Below are 18,863 nucleotides of genomic sequence, written 5' to 3' on the forward strand. Positions count from 1 at the left end.
CATTTTATGGTAATAAATTCTTCAACTTCCATATTAATTATGAATTAGCACTGATATTGAAAAAAAGAGTATGGTTACATAATGTATAGCGTGATTCATCCTTAACATAAAATGCTAAAACGTGTGTTTTATCAAGCAAAGCCAAAATAGATGAGCTATGTGTAGTAATGCGAACTTTGTATTTATAGTGGGTAGTCCCACTAAATGGTACTAAAACATAAAATAAGAAGACATTCTTGCGTCACTGTTAGGCTCTCAGTTTGTTTGTTTATTTATTCTTGGTAACATTCAGATCCTCCACATTTAAGGCATGTGTCCAGTTTTAAGACTGGCTCGGTCATTCAGTGCCGTTATCGTAGGTGTTGTGATGCTGACTATTTTTATCCGCTTGCAGCAGTTTTTGCAGAGCAAGGTGAAGGCCCAGCATCCAGCTATGGGGTGTTACTGTAACATAAGCAGCGTTTCTGAAATTGAATCAATACAAATTGTGCCTGCTAAATGCTATAATGGATTTTTTTTTTCTAGTCCATGATTCATGTGTAATCAATATCTGAAATGCTGCCTAAGTGCACATGAGGCACATTGTTTCACTTGTGATAGGATATGTGCTTTGCTATCTCTGACCATTACTGCGTAGTCCAAAGACTTGGAAAAACAAGAGCTCCTTCTTTTTTTAAATGATTCGTAGCTAACTAGGGAAATGCTTTATGACCAGATCTTCATAAACCAAATGTATTTCATAAGTCATGTATATACCCCACTTTTGAATGGCGGCGTTTTACATAAGAACAAGATTTTTCGTATTGTTTTTTTTAAAAATTGCCAAATTGAAAAAGATTTTAACATCTTGCTGTTTTTGCAAATAATTCTTAGTTTTTCCGCCAGTAAAATTTGGATGTCACTTGTGTGTAACACAGCTGTGTTATTTAAATTTACGTCAGTAAGAATAAAATTCCTCACTGCTCTCCTCTTTTCTTCCATAGTGTCTTTTCTGTATTCTGATTAAAAGTTTCTGCTGATAAGGAAGATTTCATTTGTTTGTAGCCAGCATTGCCAGGAAACAAAAGACTGTCTCCCATCTCTAAATAATACACTGTTTATTGTTTTCTAAAATGGTCAAGAAAAAAGTGAACAGTTTAATACCTGATTTTTTTCCTCTCTCCCACTACCTTTGCCCTATAGATTCTAACATTTGAGACCAAGAATCCGGTAGAGCTTGCCGAGCGTCTGCGTGCTGTCTGTGGGAATCAGAGCAATGCATATGCCCGTCTGCTGGAGTATCGTCTCAATGCCCTGCGTGGCCTGTGGGGGGCGCAGCGGCAGCTGGCCCTGGAGGAGCAGCAGGAGCGAGAAGGGACTGGAGGGGCTGATGAGGAGACCTTGGCCTTGCTCAAAAGACAAGGTCTGCTCCAGCAACCCGAGCAGGCGCCCTTCACTTCCCGTGTCGGCCTGTTGCTGGTCTTTCCCCTTTTACAGTCCCAAACTCGCAGTGACCCAGCACTCTGCGGTGTCACAGCAGAGGTACTGCTAGCTTGCCTCCGGGACTGCCAGCCGCTGAGCCTTAGCAAAGAGCCCGCTGACTGCCTCAATGGCCTGGAGGGACTGCTATGCTCCTGGCTAGAAGATGGTGCCCAGGAGTCAGGCCCAGTGCATGGACACACTCAGCCGCAGATCCTACAAACGCACAGACAGAGGGAAAACGCTGCTGCTGCACTCGTGGCACTTGCCTGTGCCAGGTGAGACCATCCGTTCCTCCTTGCTGTTCTACCTGCATCCTTCTTAGGATCATTCTGTTTTTGTCTTGTCTTGTCATTTACCATTTGTCTTGTAGACAGTGTGCTGTACTAATGGTATTCACTGAATGATTACATACAAGATCTCATTGAAGTGCAAAACCTGTGAAAATAAGCTATCAAGACAAAACAATACTCTTCTTAAGTGGCAATTTTTGTTATCAGGCAATAACATTAAATTATTAACTTTTTTTCTTAAGAACCACACAACGCACTGTGGTAATCTTGCTTTGATATTTGTAATGTAAGATAAAGAAGTAGTTGAGATTTTGGTATGATTTTAAGCTTATGGATATGAACAGACTTTTTGGCTCCATGAACTTGTAGTCAGAACTACACTCTGTTGAAGTAAGATAGTAGTGCTGTTGGAAAACAATACTTCTTTTTTTCTTCTTAGTTTCAGTCATTGTTATTAACTTCATTAGGCAGCACAGGGGGGCCTTGTGTGTAGGAGATAATTCGTGGCAGCTGCTTTCTAAATACTGATGTTTGGTTTAGATGAGGGCTCTGCCTGAGAATAGCATGCAGAAAGCAGGACAGGGCGATTGACTTTAAATTTACCAGGTTTTTACCTGCACTATTTTCACATATGTCCACATCGGTTTCAGTAAACTTCACACAGAGTTTGTACAAGGGAGATAAAATGTAAAAGACATTTAAATGGATAGTTCTACATGTACTCACATCAGGTATTGTCTAGAAACATTCAGGAAAACAGCTTTAATGAAGCTGTTTTGCTCTTCATTGTGCCTTGTTCATTCTCTAGAACTCTTCGAAAATATATCAAGACTTTACCTTGTTTGGTGTTTTGATTGGATAGTGGGGAGCTCTGTCTTACATTCTGGTTCATAATCTCCCACAGGTGTTCATTTGATTTGAGATCTGGTGAAACTTCTGACTCATATAAGTTACATACTTTCATTCAGTGTTCCTTTGTACCCTATTGATGTGGAGGCATTGTTATCCTAGAAAAGACTGCTCACCTCAACACACATAAACACAGAAATATTATATTATAGGCTAAATGTGATAACTCAGAGCACCTTTATTATGATTTAAAGTGACCTTTTCCTTTCAGGGGACAGGTGGACCCAAACAATGCTTGTAAATTGCGCCGTTACCCTTACCCTTTCAACTTGTCAGACATATTCATGTATTCTTGCGTGCAAAGAACAGAAGCAAGCACACAAAAATATATCTGAAGAAGCTAATCTTTAATCTGGTTTGTTTGTTTTTTAGTTTTTCTGCACAGATGAGCAGAATATCCTTGTTTGTTTAGTTTTTGTATTTGTGCCTGAGCTCAAGCTTCTGTTGGTGACAGCTGATCTTGACTTGTCAAAACCAGAACTCTCCACTCTTTGTTCACCTTCTGTTGAGGCAGAGAGCTCTTTGTTGTGGGGAACTATCTAGCCCTGATGCTTTTTCACCCAGCAGTGGAAGCTAATTAAAGGGCTATCAGCTTTAACCACCCTCTCTCCCCCCCTCCACCTCATCTGGAGTTGGTTAGTAAATTCTCTGTATAGGAGGGCTATGTAAGCAAATGGACTGCACAGGACGTTGATATCAGCTGTTTAGCTGTTTACATAGTATGGCATTGCGGGGTTCACTTTCATGAGGCTTGCATTGATGGTGTCTCTCGGTCTTAGTTGTTGATTTTAATACTCCCAGTAGCACTATTAAATGTTATTATAAACATACGAGTGATAATTTCATAGCTTAACCCTTTCTCTGGTACAAGCATTGGGTTTTAGTTGATTTCGTAGACTGTTTTTAGAATTAAAATACACACACCTGAACGTGGTCCATAAGTTAATTAATTCTTGACTGAGTAAAATCTGTAAAAGTTAAGAAGATTGCTCAATGTGGCATAATCTCTTTTAAATTTTTTAAATTTACATCAGATCCTGCCCATAATTCATGCCAAGTTATTATTCCTCTTGCGGCTCCAGGAAAGATTAACAATGAGTTTTCACTTGTGTTTCACGTTGAGCTCTCTTGAATAATCTGCCAAACTCATTTCTAGGGGATCCCTGAAGACCTTCATCCACACAGTTCACCTGCTGCAGAAACAAACTGATCTGGGCCACCTCCCTGTGTCAGACGTACTGTACAGGTGAGGGAAACTGTTTTGATTTAACTGAAAGACAATGCCTAATAACTTCCCCAACATGTAACTACATTATATTTCTCCTGTTCAAGACTTTTGCTCCTGGAAGGAGGCCCGGGGTCTCCATCCTGCCTCTTGGGGGGAAAACACTGTGTTTCCTGGGGTTTTGAGGACATGCTGCCCACACCAGATAATTCTGCTGGAGGAGCAGAGAGTAAAGGTAGAAAACAATTTCAGAAAAGTTTTTGTGATACTTAAAATGAAAAGATATAAATAATATGCAGCCATGGTTGAAAGTTTTTAGTTCTTTGGAATGTAAGTTGTGGAAAAGATGCTCCTTGTCTCACTTGCCATCATAATACTTCCTTCCTGTTTTATTTATTCACTGAACTTGTTTGAAATGCATCTTAAATCCAAGCAATTATCAAGGGTGGAAAGACCATTGTTCCTCTTTGGGTTTCATTCGATGTCACATATAGAGAAAACATTTTGTCTTGAGTTGAAACTAAAGATCTTAAGTGGATAAAAGAGAGGAAGTGGAGTGATGTCTCTCTGTCTCACAGATGACTATCTGACGTGTGATGGAAGCTGAACAGGGCATACTGTACATCTATTTTTATTGAGCCATAAAGTAAATCTGAGCATTTATTTTTCAAGCTAAATGGATCTGTTCATTTTAAGTCTTTTTTTTTTTTTTATCAGATCTCTGAAGACATCACTATTTCTGAATTTGCAAAAGTCTGCAAAACAAAGACTTGGTCCACTTTTTTTGCATCCTAATTCTCTTGCCTGGTTTTGTCCACTCTTTTGTTGATCCCTGCCCCTACAGGTTATTCAGCTGTCTTTGATGTTTCTTTCATTTACCTCCTACTGAATTCCATTGGTGCCTGTGTTTTGCAGATACTGACCTGGGACGCTGTCTAGCCACAGATGGGCTATATCTATATACCACTAACTCCTCTGGGAGAGGACTCAGCAAGCTTGGCTCTGGTTTACATGGGACATTGAGGTAATGTGACACTACCTCTAGCCTCCATTCCTCTCTCTTCAGCATTCAGAGAACAGAGGGAAGAAAGAATGAAGCAAAAAAAAAAAAATCACAAAAAATACTTGTGCACTGAAAGGCATTATTTCCTAGACATTTAAAAAACATTTCCTATTGTATATAGTTATATTCTCTCATGTTACTGATTTATTTGGTTTATTTAATTTAATGATATTGTAACGAATTGCATACTTTGCTGAAAACTAGATCCTCAAATAATGTTTTTTAGAGCTGATTGAGCCCAGAATTTGTCCAGAGACATTATGAGGGTATACATGCATTATTGGTCAGCCAGCTTCTGAAGGGCAAAGCACACTGTGACCTTACAAAACAGATATTTGGATTTCAACTGCAACGTAAATGGTTGTAATTCTAGCTATTGTTTGCAAAGCAGCTTGTATGAAAGAAGTAGCACGCATCAGGCCAGGGTATTGCTAACTGCATGCTTTAAGTATCTTTGGGGGTTTTTGTTATTTGTTTTTGGGGTTTTTTTAATCGGTCTCAGAAATATTACCTTAAAAAGCTAAAATTCCCATTTGAGAATTTGATTTAAATTAGAGTTAAAGACAGATGCTTTGAGTGCCGCCTTGCAAAAAGAGACAGAGTTGCAGTAAGCTGCTTGTGTCCTGATGGGAATTTGTACTGACGCTGATCAACCCATGCTGCTCGTCTCACATTTTCTCTTCTTACTGTGGCTATTCACAGCAACACTCAGTATGACAAGTAGCTTCCCAACAGTTAGACAATATGCTGTCAATAACTTGTCAAAGTCTACTCTCATTAAGGTCAACAAAGCAAAGTGACTGCGTAAAAAGAAGGAAGGCACACTGTCAGTTTTTATACGATCAACACATACCGTACATTTCTGGATTCTTATTGATTGTAAGGTTTGATTTAATTTGTGGTAGCTACAGGATTTGACCAAAAACTCACAGTTGAGTGACAAATTAAACAATAAACCAACAAAATGTTTTAGTGAGCTGCCTGAGCATCTTTAGTATGACTTGGAATAAACTCCAAATGCAGACCAAAGGAATCAGTGCTATGTGTTTGTATAGGGGATTTGTGTATTGTCGAAATGAAGAGTTGGAGCCCGGCTGGGTGGTGTTCAGCAGCGGCCGCCTCCTCCACCGTCCCTCATCCTTTGATGCCAAGCCACATCAGCTGTGCCAGGTCATTGATCCATTCACCCTCCAGGTACTGTCTACTTTCATTACTCTATTTTAATCAGAATCAGAATCAGAATCAGAATACTTTATTGATCCCTGGGGGAAATTATTTTAAGATGTATGTGGACTTATTCTGTAAATTCTGTAGATGGGATGTATAATCTCAACAGATCATGAAGTTCTTAGTGGGAGAATGTTTTTCTTTATTCATCGCAGGTACAAAGGACACAGAGGGGTACTGTTTAATTTGGTATCTCAAAATTCAAGTATAACTAATACCTAAGGCTAATTTTCACTCTTTTCTCTTCAGGTGTGCCAGATTGTGCCCATGCCAGCCCATCACTTCCCCGTGGGCAGCAGCATGACCACACTGCACCTCTGCTCAGACGGAACCTATCTGTACTGGGTGTGGTCCCCAGCCAGCCTCAATGAGAAAACACAGAAAGGCCACTCTGTCTTCATGGATGTCTTTCACTTGTCGGTGAGTATCTCGTGCCCTGCAATATAGTCTCAGCAGTATTTATTTTGTCTGTGTCTTCATTAAATCTTTGATGTCTTCTCTCTCCTATACATGGTGCAGACACAGACAGGGTTGTGTGTTGCAGACATCTTGCAGGAGAGGGTTATCCTTACTCGCAAAGAAGGCGAGTCCTCCAAGTGCTTGAATGAACTTCTCTTAAGTCGAATGTCACGCTTCCGGGCCTCCCATTCTGCCACATTGGCTGCTCTCACAGGCTCTGCAATCACCAACACTGTCAAAGAGGAGCAGTCTGGTAATGGTAGAGAAACTATAAATATCCAAAGTTCATACATGCTGTGATTCATTTGGATGATGTGGTTTTTAAAATATTTTGTTGAATCCTTTTGTAGCGGTCAATACTAGCTGTGGACTCCCTCTAAAGACTCTGAGAAGGACCCCGATGTATGTTTGTGGCACCTATCTGGTAATGCTGGTTTCACCTCCTGGTGTATCTGGGAGCTCTGCCACACGCTCCTTGTTTGGAGGTACCAGCAGCCTCTCCTCACTTAAAAGTAAGCGCATGCAAACACATGCACAGGCTCACTGCTAAATCCTGATTATGTTGAGTTTTTTGTCACTTGTTTTTTGGTTACTTTTTATTTATTTTATTTTTAATTTTAGAAAGTCTGACACTAAGCTTACTAGCTGCCTGTAGATATTCTGTATAAATCTGATTAAATCTGATGTTCCAAATAAGTATTAAGCATCATTTATGACAGTGGCTAATTGCTGGTGAATACACAGCATTTAAAATAGTAACATCTTGATGGGTTAATGAGTTAATGTTAATGGTCAATGAGAATTTTGGGAATGCCCCACCCCCCACTGCTTTGTATCATAATTTAAGTCATGAGTTTATTAACTATTGCTCTTATGTTTTTCGTTCAGTTTTGGCCTCCAGTCTGGTCTTTAACCTGGCTGATGGTCAGTTCAGCAGTCGCGCAGACCTCATTGATGCTCCTGGCAGTTCTTTAGGCAGGGGAGCCCAGGTGGCAGGGCTAGGTGAGCTGAAAACTTGTCACATTTTACTTCTACTTACGTGCGGCAAATAGTCACGCACTACATAACTTTTACTTCTGCATTCTTTGAAGGAGCGTGTTATGATGCACTGAACAACTTGATCTGGACCTGCTCCAGTGATTACATAGATCAGTGGTGCAACCCCGGGAACCAAGCCTTTCATCATGTGTGCCATAGACTCGGTGTCAGCCACGTCATCAAAGAACCCAAAGGTAGGTGATGTAAACAACAAGTGGCTTGTTTTATAAGATTAAATCATAAAAGTGACAGATCTGCATAATTTGTCCTTTAACAGAGGAGACTGTGGCCACTGGCGAGGTGATCAACCAGCTGCTTCATCATGTAGGTGCTATGTGTATCCACCAGCTCAACTTGCTGGCAGCCAGCAGCAACAGTTTGCCCTTGGGGGCCTTACTGGGAAAACAACACCCCATTGAGGCCCGTCACTTCAGCAGCATCTGTGACATTATGGAAAAGGCCATGGTCAATGGTGACACCTGCATCATCCACTGTATCTTAGTTGTGTTTCAGGTGATTTTTGGGTGCAGCTGAATTTTGCCAAAAAAACCTTTAGCATTTTCTGTGTGATTCTAACGTTGTTGTGTATATTTTCTACCATTTACAGGTAGTGTTTAGGTTTTTCAATCCTCAGTCAGAGCAGAATAGGGAGAGTGTGCGCCGTGCAGGACTCCTACTGTGGCAGCTGCTCATGGCTCCAGTGGACCAGATAGGAGCAGAAATTCAGAGAGAAGTCTGCTTGGCTATTAGGTAAGTTACAATTACTCAAAGACAGAAGTAATGGTTGGATTTGTGATCATGATTTCATTTTAATGAACCTTTTTTTTTTTGTTGTTGTTGTTTTTTTTTTTTTTACCTCTTCTCTGTAGCTCAGGCCTCAATATTTTGTATCAGGGGGAGGCTGAACTCAACAAACTACTGAAACTGGTTCTAACCGAAGGTGATTGGCAGCTCAGGCTTTAATTTAAGTGACACCTCCTGTATTTTATTCTCATTATTTCTCACATGGTGTATGTTTTTTACCTTTAATATTCAGGTGAAAGAAACAGTGGATTGTCTCAACTTCGGGATGTCATCCTTACAAATTTGGCAGAACAGTTGCAGAAGAATAGATTTGGAAGTGAAGAGGATGACCACTACAGGCAAGTGGCAGCCTTGTGGCAACAATACTATCTTTTCTCTTTAGATCTGTGTTTGTTTAAAGTTGTGGAAATCTGTCTTCTTTTACAGATTGAATGATGAGCTGCTGCATTGTATCCTCAAGACTGTAGTCCGAGAATCCTGCCTCCTCATCACCAAATGTCAGACTGTCGCCCGAGATGACTTCCAGAAACTGCTCTCCACTGTGCCAGTATGAATATCAATTCAGCAGCACTTAAATGCTATCAATCCAGACTAAGATCATTATGGCTTGGAAGATTGCATTCATACAATTTAAGATGGTTTCCCTTCTCTCTAGGTGGTCTCACCTAGTCTGCGCTACCTCATGGCTGTTCAGAACCACCTCCTCAGTAATACCATTCTTATCCGTCCGGATGATAGTGATGACAGTGACAATTCCCTACAAGGGGAAACAATGAAGGTACAGGTAAACATCCCCTTTAAATACCCCTACCTTTTTGAAAGTGGAGTCTGTGTGTGTGTCAATGAGAGACCAACACACCAAATGAAGCAATGGCTTTTGAAGTTCTTTAAGGGTAATGCTGAAGAGTTTGTGCGCAGTGCAGTTTTTTGTGATGTCATTTATTATTTGTTGAAAAACGGTGTGTTCATACTCAAGGTTACTGATGACAGCAATGAAACAGAACAATCTAGAGTTTGTTTTTAATCTGTTGGCATGGAGTATGTATTAATAGTTACATATTGAGTGAATGTAATTACTGAAAATCTTGGAAGCAGTGTTACGTAAGTGTGGGCCTACTCTGTGTCATCCTCAGGAGCTGCAAAGCAGCATCCTGTCCTTAGCAACCAAAATCCTGGTGGGATGTGATGAAGTATTGGAAACCCTACAGCAGGTCACCACTGCTCTGATTAACAGCGACATAGCTGACAGAGAAACCAGGTGAACTTTTAAATACGTTTGCTTGATTCCTTTAAAATCTTTTTACCACTTATGTTGGAACATTGCACGAAGACATTTGAAGCCAGTTTGTATCACTGTAAGACCAGAATGTACCTGTCAGAAATTAAACTAGACATGAAATTCGCTTTGTTGGGTCTTGTGTACTATATCACCATGAAAGAAGATTTAACTGAACCTGATTAATGCTGATCTTGTTAAAACAAAATGGAACAGTGAGGGAGGTGGTATTTATTAAAGCAGGTTCTTAGAATCACTGTGCCAGACTTTCCTCTTCTCATCTTGTTTTTTTTTTTCTGCTAACAGCAAAACTAAAATTTTCACTTGTTTTTTTATCTTCATTTTGTTAAGGTTGAAAGGCTTGGAACAGATTACCAAGGCCACTATGCTTGGGCACCTGCTGCCGGTGTTGCTCACCTCTCTGATGCACCCAAACCTGCAAACCCTCACCCTCGCTGATGCCCTCATGCCTCAGTTGGTGCAGTTGGTGCTCTATACCAGCCAGGTCAGTTTTGTCAGTCAAGGAGGAGATGGTTCTTGTATATTTCCTTGAGTAGAAAAAGCAGCTGTTATTAAGTTGCTTTTTTCCACTCTGTTTTTCAGACTGCCTTGTTACTAAAGACTCAGTCTCCGCTTTTTACTGAAGAGTCTCTGCCTGCTGGTGGCTCTCTGGGCCAGGGAGCAAAGACATGCACTGCTGATGACAAGTGAGTTTTCTAGATTTCACCATAAGAATTAAGCCAGGGAGTGTTATTCTGCATAATAAATATTTTGAAGAGGTGATTTTCTTCATGGCACCGGCTGTGTCTTAAGCTCAAATTTTAAAATGACTAACTTATTTGTATCATAGACTTCTTGATGAACGTGAAGAGCCTGGCTTCCTGACAGGACTGAAGATCCCTGCTCCATGGGCTGCTGGGAAAACAGTAGAGACTGTGCATCCTGTAAGGGACAATTACAAATTCAAGGAGACCGTACACATCCCAGGAGCCCGGTGCCTGTACCTTCGCTTTGATTCTCGCTGCTCATCACAGTATGATTATGACAAGGTAATGACTCTTCCTGTGTACGAGCTGGAGACACAATCATACTTCACCTTTAGACATCTTTTTGTTCAGTTTCTGAAGAATGGTATTGTGGATTTTTTTTAAACAAATACATTCTCTATTATTATAGTTGGTTATCTATGCCGGTCCCAACACCAATAGTCGTAAAGTAGCAGAGTATGGAGGAAACACTCTGGGTTATGGCAGTCGCAGTGTCCTGGGAACAGGATGGCCCAAAGACCTTGTGAAGGTAATAAAAGCAAGTATGAATTATTCATTGATAGATGTTCATAGATAGTTTGAAGAGCTACATTTTGCTCTGTGTTCTGCTTTAGGTTGAAGGAGACACAGTGACATTTTCTTTTGAGATGAGAAGTGGACGTGAACATAATACCCCTGATAAAGCCATGTGGGGGTTCTCCTGCACTGTCAGAGCTCAGGTAACAATTCAAATGTCGTCAACATCTCTCTCTATATAATTTATTTATTTATTTTTACTTTTTGAAGTAGTCTGAAGATCCTGTATATCTTTTTTTGTTTTTACAGGAGTCATCAGAAGATGTCTCTGGAGGTCTCCCCTTTCTGGCAGACCTTGCGCTGGGGCTGTCAGTGCTGGCCTGCTCAATGCTCCGCATTCTGTATAATGGGCCAGAGGTGACAAAAGAGGAGGAGGCCTGCCATGATTTGCTCTGCTCAAAGCTGCTGCAAAGGTAACGGAGCTAAAATAAAATGTGTCCCATTAATAGTAACTAAATGTGATGTCCTACATGTAAGGATTACTACATATTCTTCTTCGGTATCTAGTTGAGTCAAAGCTGAGCTGCTAGCAGCCTAAAATGAGTAAAAAGAAATTTCCCTCTAGGTGTCAGTGGCAGGTGGAAGCAAATGGTGCCATCTCTCCAGCCCTCACGCCCAGTCCTTCACCTCTGCCACTCACTATTGAGGAGGATCGGGAGTTCACTTACCCAGCTGACGTGCTCATCCCACCTCCAGGCCTTATGCCAGGGACCTACTTTGACTTGCCCCGAATTCGCCTTCCTCCGGGCATCATGTCTAGGCTTCGAGAAGTGTCCGGAAGGGCTCGACCACAATTCCGCCCAAGCATAAAGTAAGAAATTAATTCTTTCAGTCTTGACAGAGTATGGCATCTATATACTGTACATGGATTTGTCACTCTCCCTAAATGGTTGAGACAAACACCCCACTAATTTAGGGCTTCTGGTTTTTATATATTCTGAAGGAAAGTCAAGAGTCACAACAGAGTTGATATTAATATCAAGGTTTTTGTTCATGTTAATTCACTTCACAATAATTTTTAGCTTGTTCTTTGTTTTTTGTAAGGGAGGTGATAAGACCAGATGTTATGGAAGAGGTAATAGTATCTTGCGTGATCAAACATTTGAGCCTGGTGGATGCGCTTCAGTCACTCGTCAACTACCAATACCGCGAGGATCACACAGAGGAATATGACCTGCTCTGTAAGATCATGGCTGAGACCTTTAAGAAGATTAATGCTATGGAGCGGCAGCTGCAGGTAAGTTTATGCTGACCATCAAGGTTTTTTGAAAACAGTATTTTATCGATTAATTATGCTTGCAACAAGTGAAAGATATTGTTGTATTTTCAGTTTTTGTTCATGCTATTAAATAAGAGGTTAAGATTAGAATTCTTTATTTGAGCAGTTTAATTTATTGGGTTAATTTATTAAGCCAATTTTCCTCGGGATGAATAAAGTATTATCAATCAGTCAATCAATCAATCAATCAATCAATCAATTGTTTAAGTTCAAATAAAGTTAATGTTAAAGAGTACCTACAAAAAAGAAATAAGAATATCTAATCTTTCTAAAAAGAAAGAGTACCTATAAATAAATAAACAGACAGACCTTAAGACAAAAAAGAGTGGAAGACTAATACTGTGTCTAATCATTTCCTGTGTTGCTTTCAGAGTGTAGCAGAATTGGAACAGAAATGGCAGAATGAGGTAGAGGAGGCCCAACAAGGAAAACTGGAGAACAACACGCCATTTTTTCACGACTACCACTTCTTTGAGGTAGACTGCCACAGATACACTAATTTCTGTAATCAACCAATGATAAGATCTCAGTTATTTAAGTCTGTTCTTTTTGTGTCTTTTTGGTTTTATGTCTCTCGTTTTTTTTCTTTTTTTGTTTGTTTTTTTTGTTTGTTTGTTTTTTAACATCACCAGAACAAAATGAAGGAATTGGAATTACTCTGCTCACTGAAGGAGGTCCCACTTGATTTTAGTGATTTGGAAAATGTTGTCCTTGCTTTGAGGCAAGTATTAATTATGTAGCTCATTTACACTTTTACAGGTCAGTTCGTTTTCTAACAGTATTTATTTGCAATAACAGGGAGAAGTTCTTTCAGGAGGTGAACAGTAAACACATCAGAAGTAGCAGCCCTCTTGCTAAAACTAAAACTCTGGTGAAAAGTCTAATGAACCGCACTGAGCTACTGCTCCATGTCACCATCGCTCCACATTGCAGAAGTCTAACCAGCACACCTGCTGGCACACCAGGCCCAGGTAAATGCGTATCTGTTTGTCTGCCATCTTTTGTTACAGGTGTTGTTTCCAAGTGATGCTTTGCTGGTTAGCAGGACTGAAATTAAAGATTTCTTTCTTTGAACTCGTGGTTTTCAAATTTTTGTTGTGCCCAAGGCACATCAACGAGAGTATAACTTTTGATTATACTGTCAGACAAAGACACGTTCAGGCTATTTGAGTCAAGCATCTTATCAGATTTTATTTTTTTTTTGCATGAGTGTTGACTGCACTAGCATATGCCTTACATGTATTACCTTTTCAAAGCTTTTCATACAATCTAACCAACTGTCTTGCTGCCGCTGGTTCATACCCAGTGTGTGATGGCTTTTTATTATCCTTTGAAAACAAGTACATTCAAAGTACTGCACCTGAAATTTAATAAGTCACCCAGAAGTGTTTGTGAAGTATAATGCAGTAATAACATATGGTTATGCAACTCACTGACCACTATTTGGAAACCACGGCTTTAAATAGATGTTTTAGACCTGTGATTAAAATCATCTACGCTCCTGAAATATTAAGATTTAAGCATATGGCTACTGTTATGTAACTCAGACTTGGGATGTTTCTCCATTGGAGAAAAAAAAAGCAAAGTTTTTATAGGTATCTGTGTTTCTGTGTAATTAGATGTCAGTAACTGTTAAAGTTTGATTTTCACCCAGTTCTTCTTCTGTTTTTTCTCAGCCTCTCAGTCTGTGTCTGATGCCAAGACGGTGATCCCCATGGTGAAGCAGCCAGTCTTCTTGCGTAGCATGTCTGCACCTTCTGACTTGGAGATGATTGCTAACCAAGACTTGGAGTTTACACATGCGCCACAAAGGTATTCTTCTGTCTGTATTAGATAAAAGGAATGCAAGTAACTTATAGGAATAAAGAGTGTTTGACTGTATTTGCAAACCTTTTTATCTTCAGAAGGCGACACCACCCTACTAGTCATCGCAGCAGCTCATTTACCCTGCTGCAGTCTTTGGCCATAGAGGACAGCCGAGACAAGCCAACATACAGTGTGCTGCTGGGACAACTCTTTGCCTTTATTGGAACTACACCTGATCAGGCTGTAGGTTTTTCACTCTTGCCAGTGCTTTAAATTTATTGTTTGGCATAGATGCATTCAAATAAATGGATGGAATTCTGATTTGCATTAAGGTAATTTGTAGCTCTTTTGTCTGTAGGTCTCAAGCAGTAGTTTCCTGTCTGCTGCGCAGACACGTTGGCGGCGAGGCAGCACACGAAAGCAGGCGCTTGTTCATATGAGGGAGTTGCTCACTGCTGCTGTTAGAGTTGGTGGAGTCACCCACCTAGTAGGACCTGTCACTATGGTACTGCAAGGTGGACCAAGGTAAGACTAGAGGAGGAACAGCAAATGTAAATTTGAGTGTACTCTGATTATGCACACTGATGAAATATAAGAATATATATATTCTTGTAGTTATGATTTTGAGCTGTCAGGTTAAACTATAAACAAACATTTGGAATTGTGTTTTTTTTTTAAACTTTTTGTTTGTGTGCCATCTGTGCAGGATTGAGGAGCTGACCTGTGGGGGAATGGTAGAGCAGGTGCAGGAGGCCTTTGGGGAGACCATGACGTCTGTAGTGTCACTATGTGCACGCTACCCAATTGCTTGTGCCAACAGTATTGGCTTACTTTGCACAATCCCTTACACCAGGCAAGCAAACCTATTTTAACTTATCTCGTTTAATATTCCTGCAACCAAGGCCTTGATTGCTTACCCTAATTTTTTACTTGTGTTATCATAGGAGTGAGGAGCAGTGCCTCGTTCGCAGTGGGCTGGTTCAGCTTATGGATAGCCTGTGCAGCTTAAGTGGGCAGAGGGAATGCAGTTCAAATGAAAAGCAGACCAAAAAACAGAAGGTGGCCACCATGGCTTGGGCAGCCTTTCAGGTGCTGGCCAACCGATGTATTGAGTGGGAGAAGGTGGAAGGTATGAAAAGTTTGTAGATACTTTGATCAAATTCCTAAAAGGCTTTTTTTTTTCATGCTGTAAGATGAAATATTATGATTATTGTGATGATGGATTAACAGTCTTTGCTTTTACTCTTCAAAGGTGGATCTACAGATGCAGTTCATTCAGGTCTGGCAAGACAGGTATCCAGCCTGCTGACCAATCACCTGGCAAGAGCCACAGAATGCTGTGGGAATCAGGCAGCCGGCAATGATGCGTTACAGGATGTGCTCAGTCTGCTCAATGATCTTTCCAGGTAAAGTTTATCTCATGTAATTTTTCTGTGTGTTTTGGGTGTTCATGGTAGCACTGTCATAATGTAGTAGCTAAAAGAAATGATGAGAAACCATGATGTGTAGAAACACTGAAAAACTTAAGTTTATTTATCTTAGCTTTTGGTGGATCAAGATTTTTAGCATGGACATCTGCTGGATCATGGTGATTATAACTGGGATATAAAATGAGATAAAGACTGTAATAAATCTAATAAAATATAATAAAATTCATAATATATATTGAGGATATTAAAATGTAATTTATTTTTTCTTAGGGACAAAAGCAAAGTGAATAAATATTACTGATATACACAGAACTCTAAATATCACATTGCTATATTAGGGCACCAATCTGCAGTGACTTATTAAGCCAGCTGCAATACCAGACACACCTGGGACTCGAAGCCAATGATTGAGTAGTGCACTCTAATGGAACAGCTAGCGGTAACTCATGGTGCAGAGAGAAGCTGAGAAGCCACAGAAAGAGTTAATAACAAATCAGCAACTATACCAAGAATTAAGTCCTCAACAGTCAGCCTCCCTGCAGTTCTTGCAGTTCTACAGCATACTGTAATAACAGCCAAACAAGAGCATGTGAGAGACAGAGAGAAAAAAAACTCCAGTTCACTTTGTGGTTTTGTTTATCGAAGTGAGTCTCCAAGTGTGTGAGAGAAGTAGCTACAACAGTAGAAAAATGAATGCTGGTAATAATGGTCACCTTACCTTAGATGATCTGAGGCTGAAATGTAGTAGTTACTGAAAGAGAGGAGAGGCATAAAAAACTGGTATTGAGACTGACTCTATAGCTATATTGGCCTTGGATTGTGTGCCATGTATTATCATGTTTTTGTTTTTCTAACACTTTTTTTTGGTTATTATCACCTGTTTTTGTATATCGCAACACCGACAATTCATACAGTGTATGTTTATGTTTTAGGAGCCACATAGGGAAAGCCATCCTGAGCCAGCCAGCTTGTGTCTCCAAGCTCTTGTCTCTTCTGCTCGACCAGAGGCCCTCACCAAAGCTAGTACTTATCATCCTGCAGCTGTGTCGTGCTGCCCTGCCGCTCATGAGTGTGGAGGACTGCGGTAATGTGGCTCTGCCCTCATGGAGCTACTCCATTAACACGCTAGATGCTGAGCAACAAGATGCCAATGATCCAGCCTCGCGCATTGCTGCCTTGCTGCTAGCCAAGCTGGCAGACTATGTAGTACCAGGTTTGTCTCTCTTACCTAGAACCTCTAAATGCTGTCCACCATCTGAATAAAGGCAAAAATGGTAAAGCAACTATACTGGATGGTTATAAAATTGTCTTCTCCTTCTTATTCCTATATTCTATTTGCCAGGCTGTCAGACTCTTCTCTCACCCAGCTCCTCTGAGCCAGACACAAGTCTCTCTCGTGCCAGTTCCAAAGGAGCTCTCAAGTCTGATGATGTTGGGGAGGAGGGAGAGGCAGTTGATGGCAAGCTTTCGATTTTTATCCACAAGAGAGAGGACCAGTCATCTCATGAGGTTTTACAACCACTCCTTAGGTATGATTTCACCTCATATTTTTGTTTTGGGTTTACATTTGCAAGCTTACTCTGGGTGTTTCTGACTTTACTGTTTTTCCACTCTTTCCAAAATGTAGCAGCTCTGAGGGGCGTCCCTTTCGACTGGGCACTGGAGCAAACATGGAAAAAGTTGTAAAGATGGACAGAGACATGACAAAGGTAACTTAAAAATAACTAAACCAGAACCATAAAGTGCCTGTTTTTTTTGTTTTGTTTTTTGTAACTGCCATCTTTATCTCTGTCCTATTTTAAATGTTATTTAGAGTGGATGCTGTGAGGTGATTACAGAAGAAGCATCTGCTGCCCTGAGGAAAGCCAACAAGTGGGCCCAGTCTGGTCTGATAGTGAGCGTTGGTCCACCTGTGGAGACTTTAGCCCAAGAGACTGCTGGGGGCATTACTGCTGGCGACAAGAAGAAAACTGCTCAGACTGCTGTTTGCAGAGACAGGAATGCCGAGTTGGCCAGGTGCTGTTTCTGTGATTTAGACATTTTATACAAAATGAATCATTTAATATTTGCAGTCATATTTGCAAGTGGATACTGCCAGGTTGTAGGTGTATGTTGCAGATACATATTCTGATCTTTGGTTGTAACATTTCTTCTTAAAATCTGCCTTAATTAGGTCAGACCCGGTACGCCCATTTATCAGTGGCCATGTTGCCAACAGCATGGCTGCAGAGGTCATAGCCCTGCTTCATAGTCTGCTCACTGCTCCTGAGTCCAACACTGCTCAGATCTGGACAAGCACTGCTGAGAAAGTAAAGCATTATCCTGTTTCTTACCTCCATATCAATGATTATACTTGATATTGTTTGCTGATAGTGTTTCTCATGGCTGTTTTGCAGGTTCTCTCCCGGGCGCTAATGTTTATCCCTCAGCTGGGCAAGTATGCTGAGAGTATTCTGGAGAACGGCAGCAGCAGTGGCAGAAAACTGGCTAAACTGCAGGCCATTGGCAGACAGGCTGTTGCTGCACTCTGTGCTCTTGGAGGCTTTAAAGAAACTATCAAGATTGGTTCTGAGGTTCAGGTTAGTTCATATATCAAAGATACCACACATTATTATTGCATATATTTATCAAGATGGTGTGATCCAATCCATTGAAACCACTGAAAAAATGAACTACTGTCATTTTTTATCGTGCTTCCTTTGCTCTGCAGGTGGTAGGTAAAGGAGTGCTGGGGAGTGTGGGTATAGTTATGTCTATAAATGAGCAGGAGGGCATCGCTACTGTGAAGTTTCCGTCTTGCGAGTATAGGAAAGCTTGCAAAGCTTCAGATATCCTGACAGTACCAATATCACGCCTCTGCACTCCCAGATCTGAGGTAAGAATTCCAACAATAGGTTATGTACAGTTCTTATTATAGGCCAAAAGTGGCAATCTGATTGTCACTTTTGGCTCTCCCCACAACAGGCTCTTCCTCTCTATAAGCTATCAATCACAGAGAAGGTGGTACAAGCTGTGCAGTCTATGCTTCTGCCACAGGAGGGCAGTCTCTCTATTCACACTTCTTTACCAGCTACCGGAGATGGCTCCAGCCCGGTAATGGCTGCAGTGCGCTTGCTGGCTGAAATCAGAACTAGGTGAGTAAATAGTAATGCAGGTAACCTTGTGCATTTTGTCTGATTGGTCAGGTCTGTGTCAAAATATCTTGGGGTTTGAATTTGGAATCAACTTTTGAACTTTTTAGTCTGAGTCTCAT

The 18,863-nt window shown here is 40.7% G+C and overlaps 1 protein-coding gene across 1 annotated transcript in view; it reads left to right on the plus strand.

Annotated features, from left to right (window-relative positions):
- Positions 1-18,863, plus strand: part of hectd4 (HECT domain E3 ubiquitin protein ligase 4) — a 40,733-nt gene that overhangs the window by 2,556 nt on the left and 19,314 nt on the right. The window contains exons 2-43 of the mRNA XM_080893238.1: positions 1,183-1,736; positions 3,817-3,906; positions 3,993-4,120; positions 4,801-4,909; positions 6,004-6,142; positions 6,425-6,595; positions 6,695-6,887; positions 6,985-7,146; positions 7,523-7,636; positions 7,726-7,866; positions 7,950-8,185; positions 8,280-8,422; positions 8,542-8,612; positions 8,709-8,814; positions 8,903-9,023; positions 9,132-9,260; positions 9,610-9,734; positions 10,104-10,257; positions 10,356-10,459; positions 10,603-10,801; positions 10,929-11,048; positions 11,134-11,238; positions 11,345-11,508; positions 11,661-11,906; positions 12,140-12,332; positions 12,746-12,850; positions 13,007-13,099; positions 13,177-13,345; positions 14,051-14,186; positions 14,279-14,423; positions 14,539-14,705; positions 14,887-15,033; positions 15,125-15,309; positions 15,433-15,586; positions 16,543-16,823; positions 16,953-17,139; positions 17,238-17,319; positions 17,424-17,626; positions 17,784-17,919; positions 18,007-18,189; positions 18,321-18,485; positions 18,575-18,744. Of these exons, the coding sequence (XP_080749364.1) occupies positions 1,183-1,736; positions 3,817-3,906; positions 3,993-4,120; positions 4,801-4,909; positions 6,004-6,142; positions 6,425-6,595; positions 6,695-6,887; positions 6,985-7,146; positions 7,523-7,636; positions 7,726-7,866; positions 7,950-8,185; positions 8,280-8,422; positions 8,542-8,612; positions 8,709-8,814; positions 8,903-9,023; positions 9,132-9,260; positions 9,610-9,734; positions 10,104-10,257; positions 10,356-10,459; positions 10,603-10,801; positions 10,929-11,048; positions 11,134-11,238; positions 11,345-11,508; positions 11,661-11,906; positions 12,140-12,332; positions 12,746-12,850; positions 13,007-13,099; positions 13,177-13,345; positions 14,051-14,186; positions 14,279-14,423; positions 14,539-14,705; positions 14,887-15,033; positions 15,125-15,309; positions 15,433-15,586; positions 16,543-16,823; positions 16,953-17,139; positions 17,238-17,319; positions 17,424-17,626; positions 17,784-17,919; positions 18,007-18,189; positions 18,321-18,485; positions 18,575-18,744 (6,725 nt within the window). The remainder of the gene's footprint in view (positions 1-1,182; positions 1,737-3,816; positions 3,907-3,992; positions 4,121-4,800; positions 4,910-6,003; positions 6,143-6,424; positions 6,596-6,694; positions 6,888-6,984; positions 7,147-7,522; positions 7,637-7,725; positions 7,867-7,949; positions 8,186-8,279; positions 8,423-8,541; positions 8,613-8,708; positions 8,815-8,902; positions 9,024-9,131; positions 9,261-9,609; positions 9,735-10,103; positions 10,258-10,355; positions 10,460-10,602; positions 10,802-10,928; positions 11,049-11,133; positions 11,239-11,344; positions 11,509-11,660; positions 11,907-12,139; positions 12,333-12,745; positions 12,851-13,006; positions 13,100-13,176; positions 13,346-14,050; positions 14,187-14,278; positions 14,424-14,538; positions 14,706-14,886; positions 15,034-15,124; positions 15,310-15,432; positions 15,587-16,542; positions 16,824-16,952; positions 17,140-17,237; positions 17,320-17,423; positions 17,627-17,783; positions 17,920-18,006; positions 18,190-18,320; positions 18,486-18,574; positions 18,745-18,863) is intronic.

This window comes from Rhamphochromis sp. 'chilingali', assembly GCF_963969265.1.
Source record: "Rhamphochromis sp. 'chilingali' genome assembly, chromosome: 10".
NCBI lineage: Eukaryota > Metazoa > Chordata > Actinopteri > Cichliformes > Cichlidae > Rhamphochromis > Rhamphochromis sp. 'chilingali'.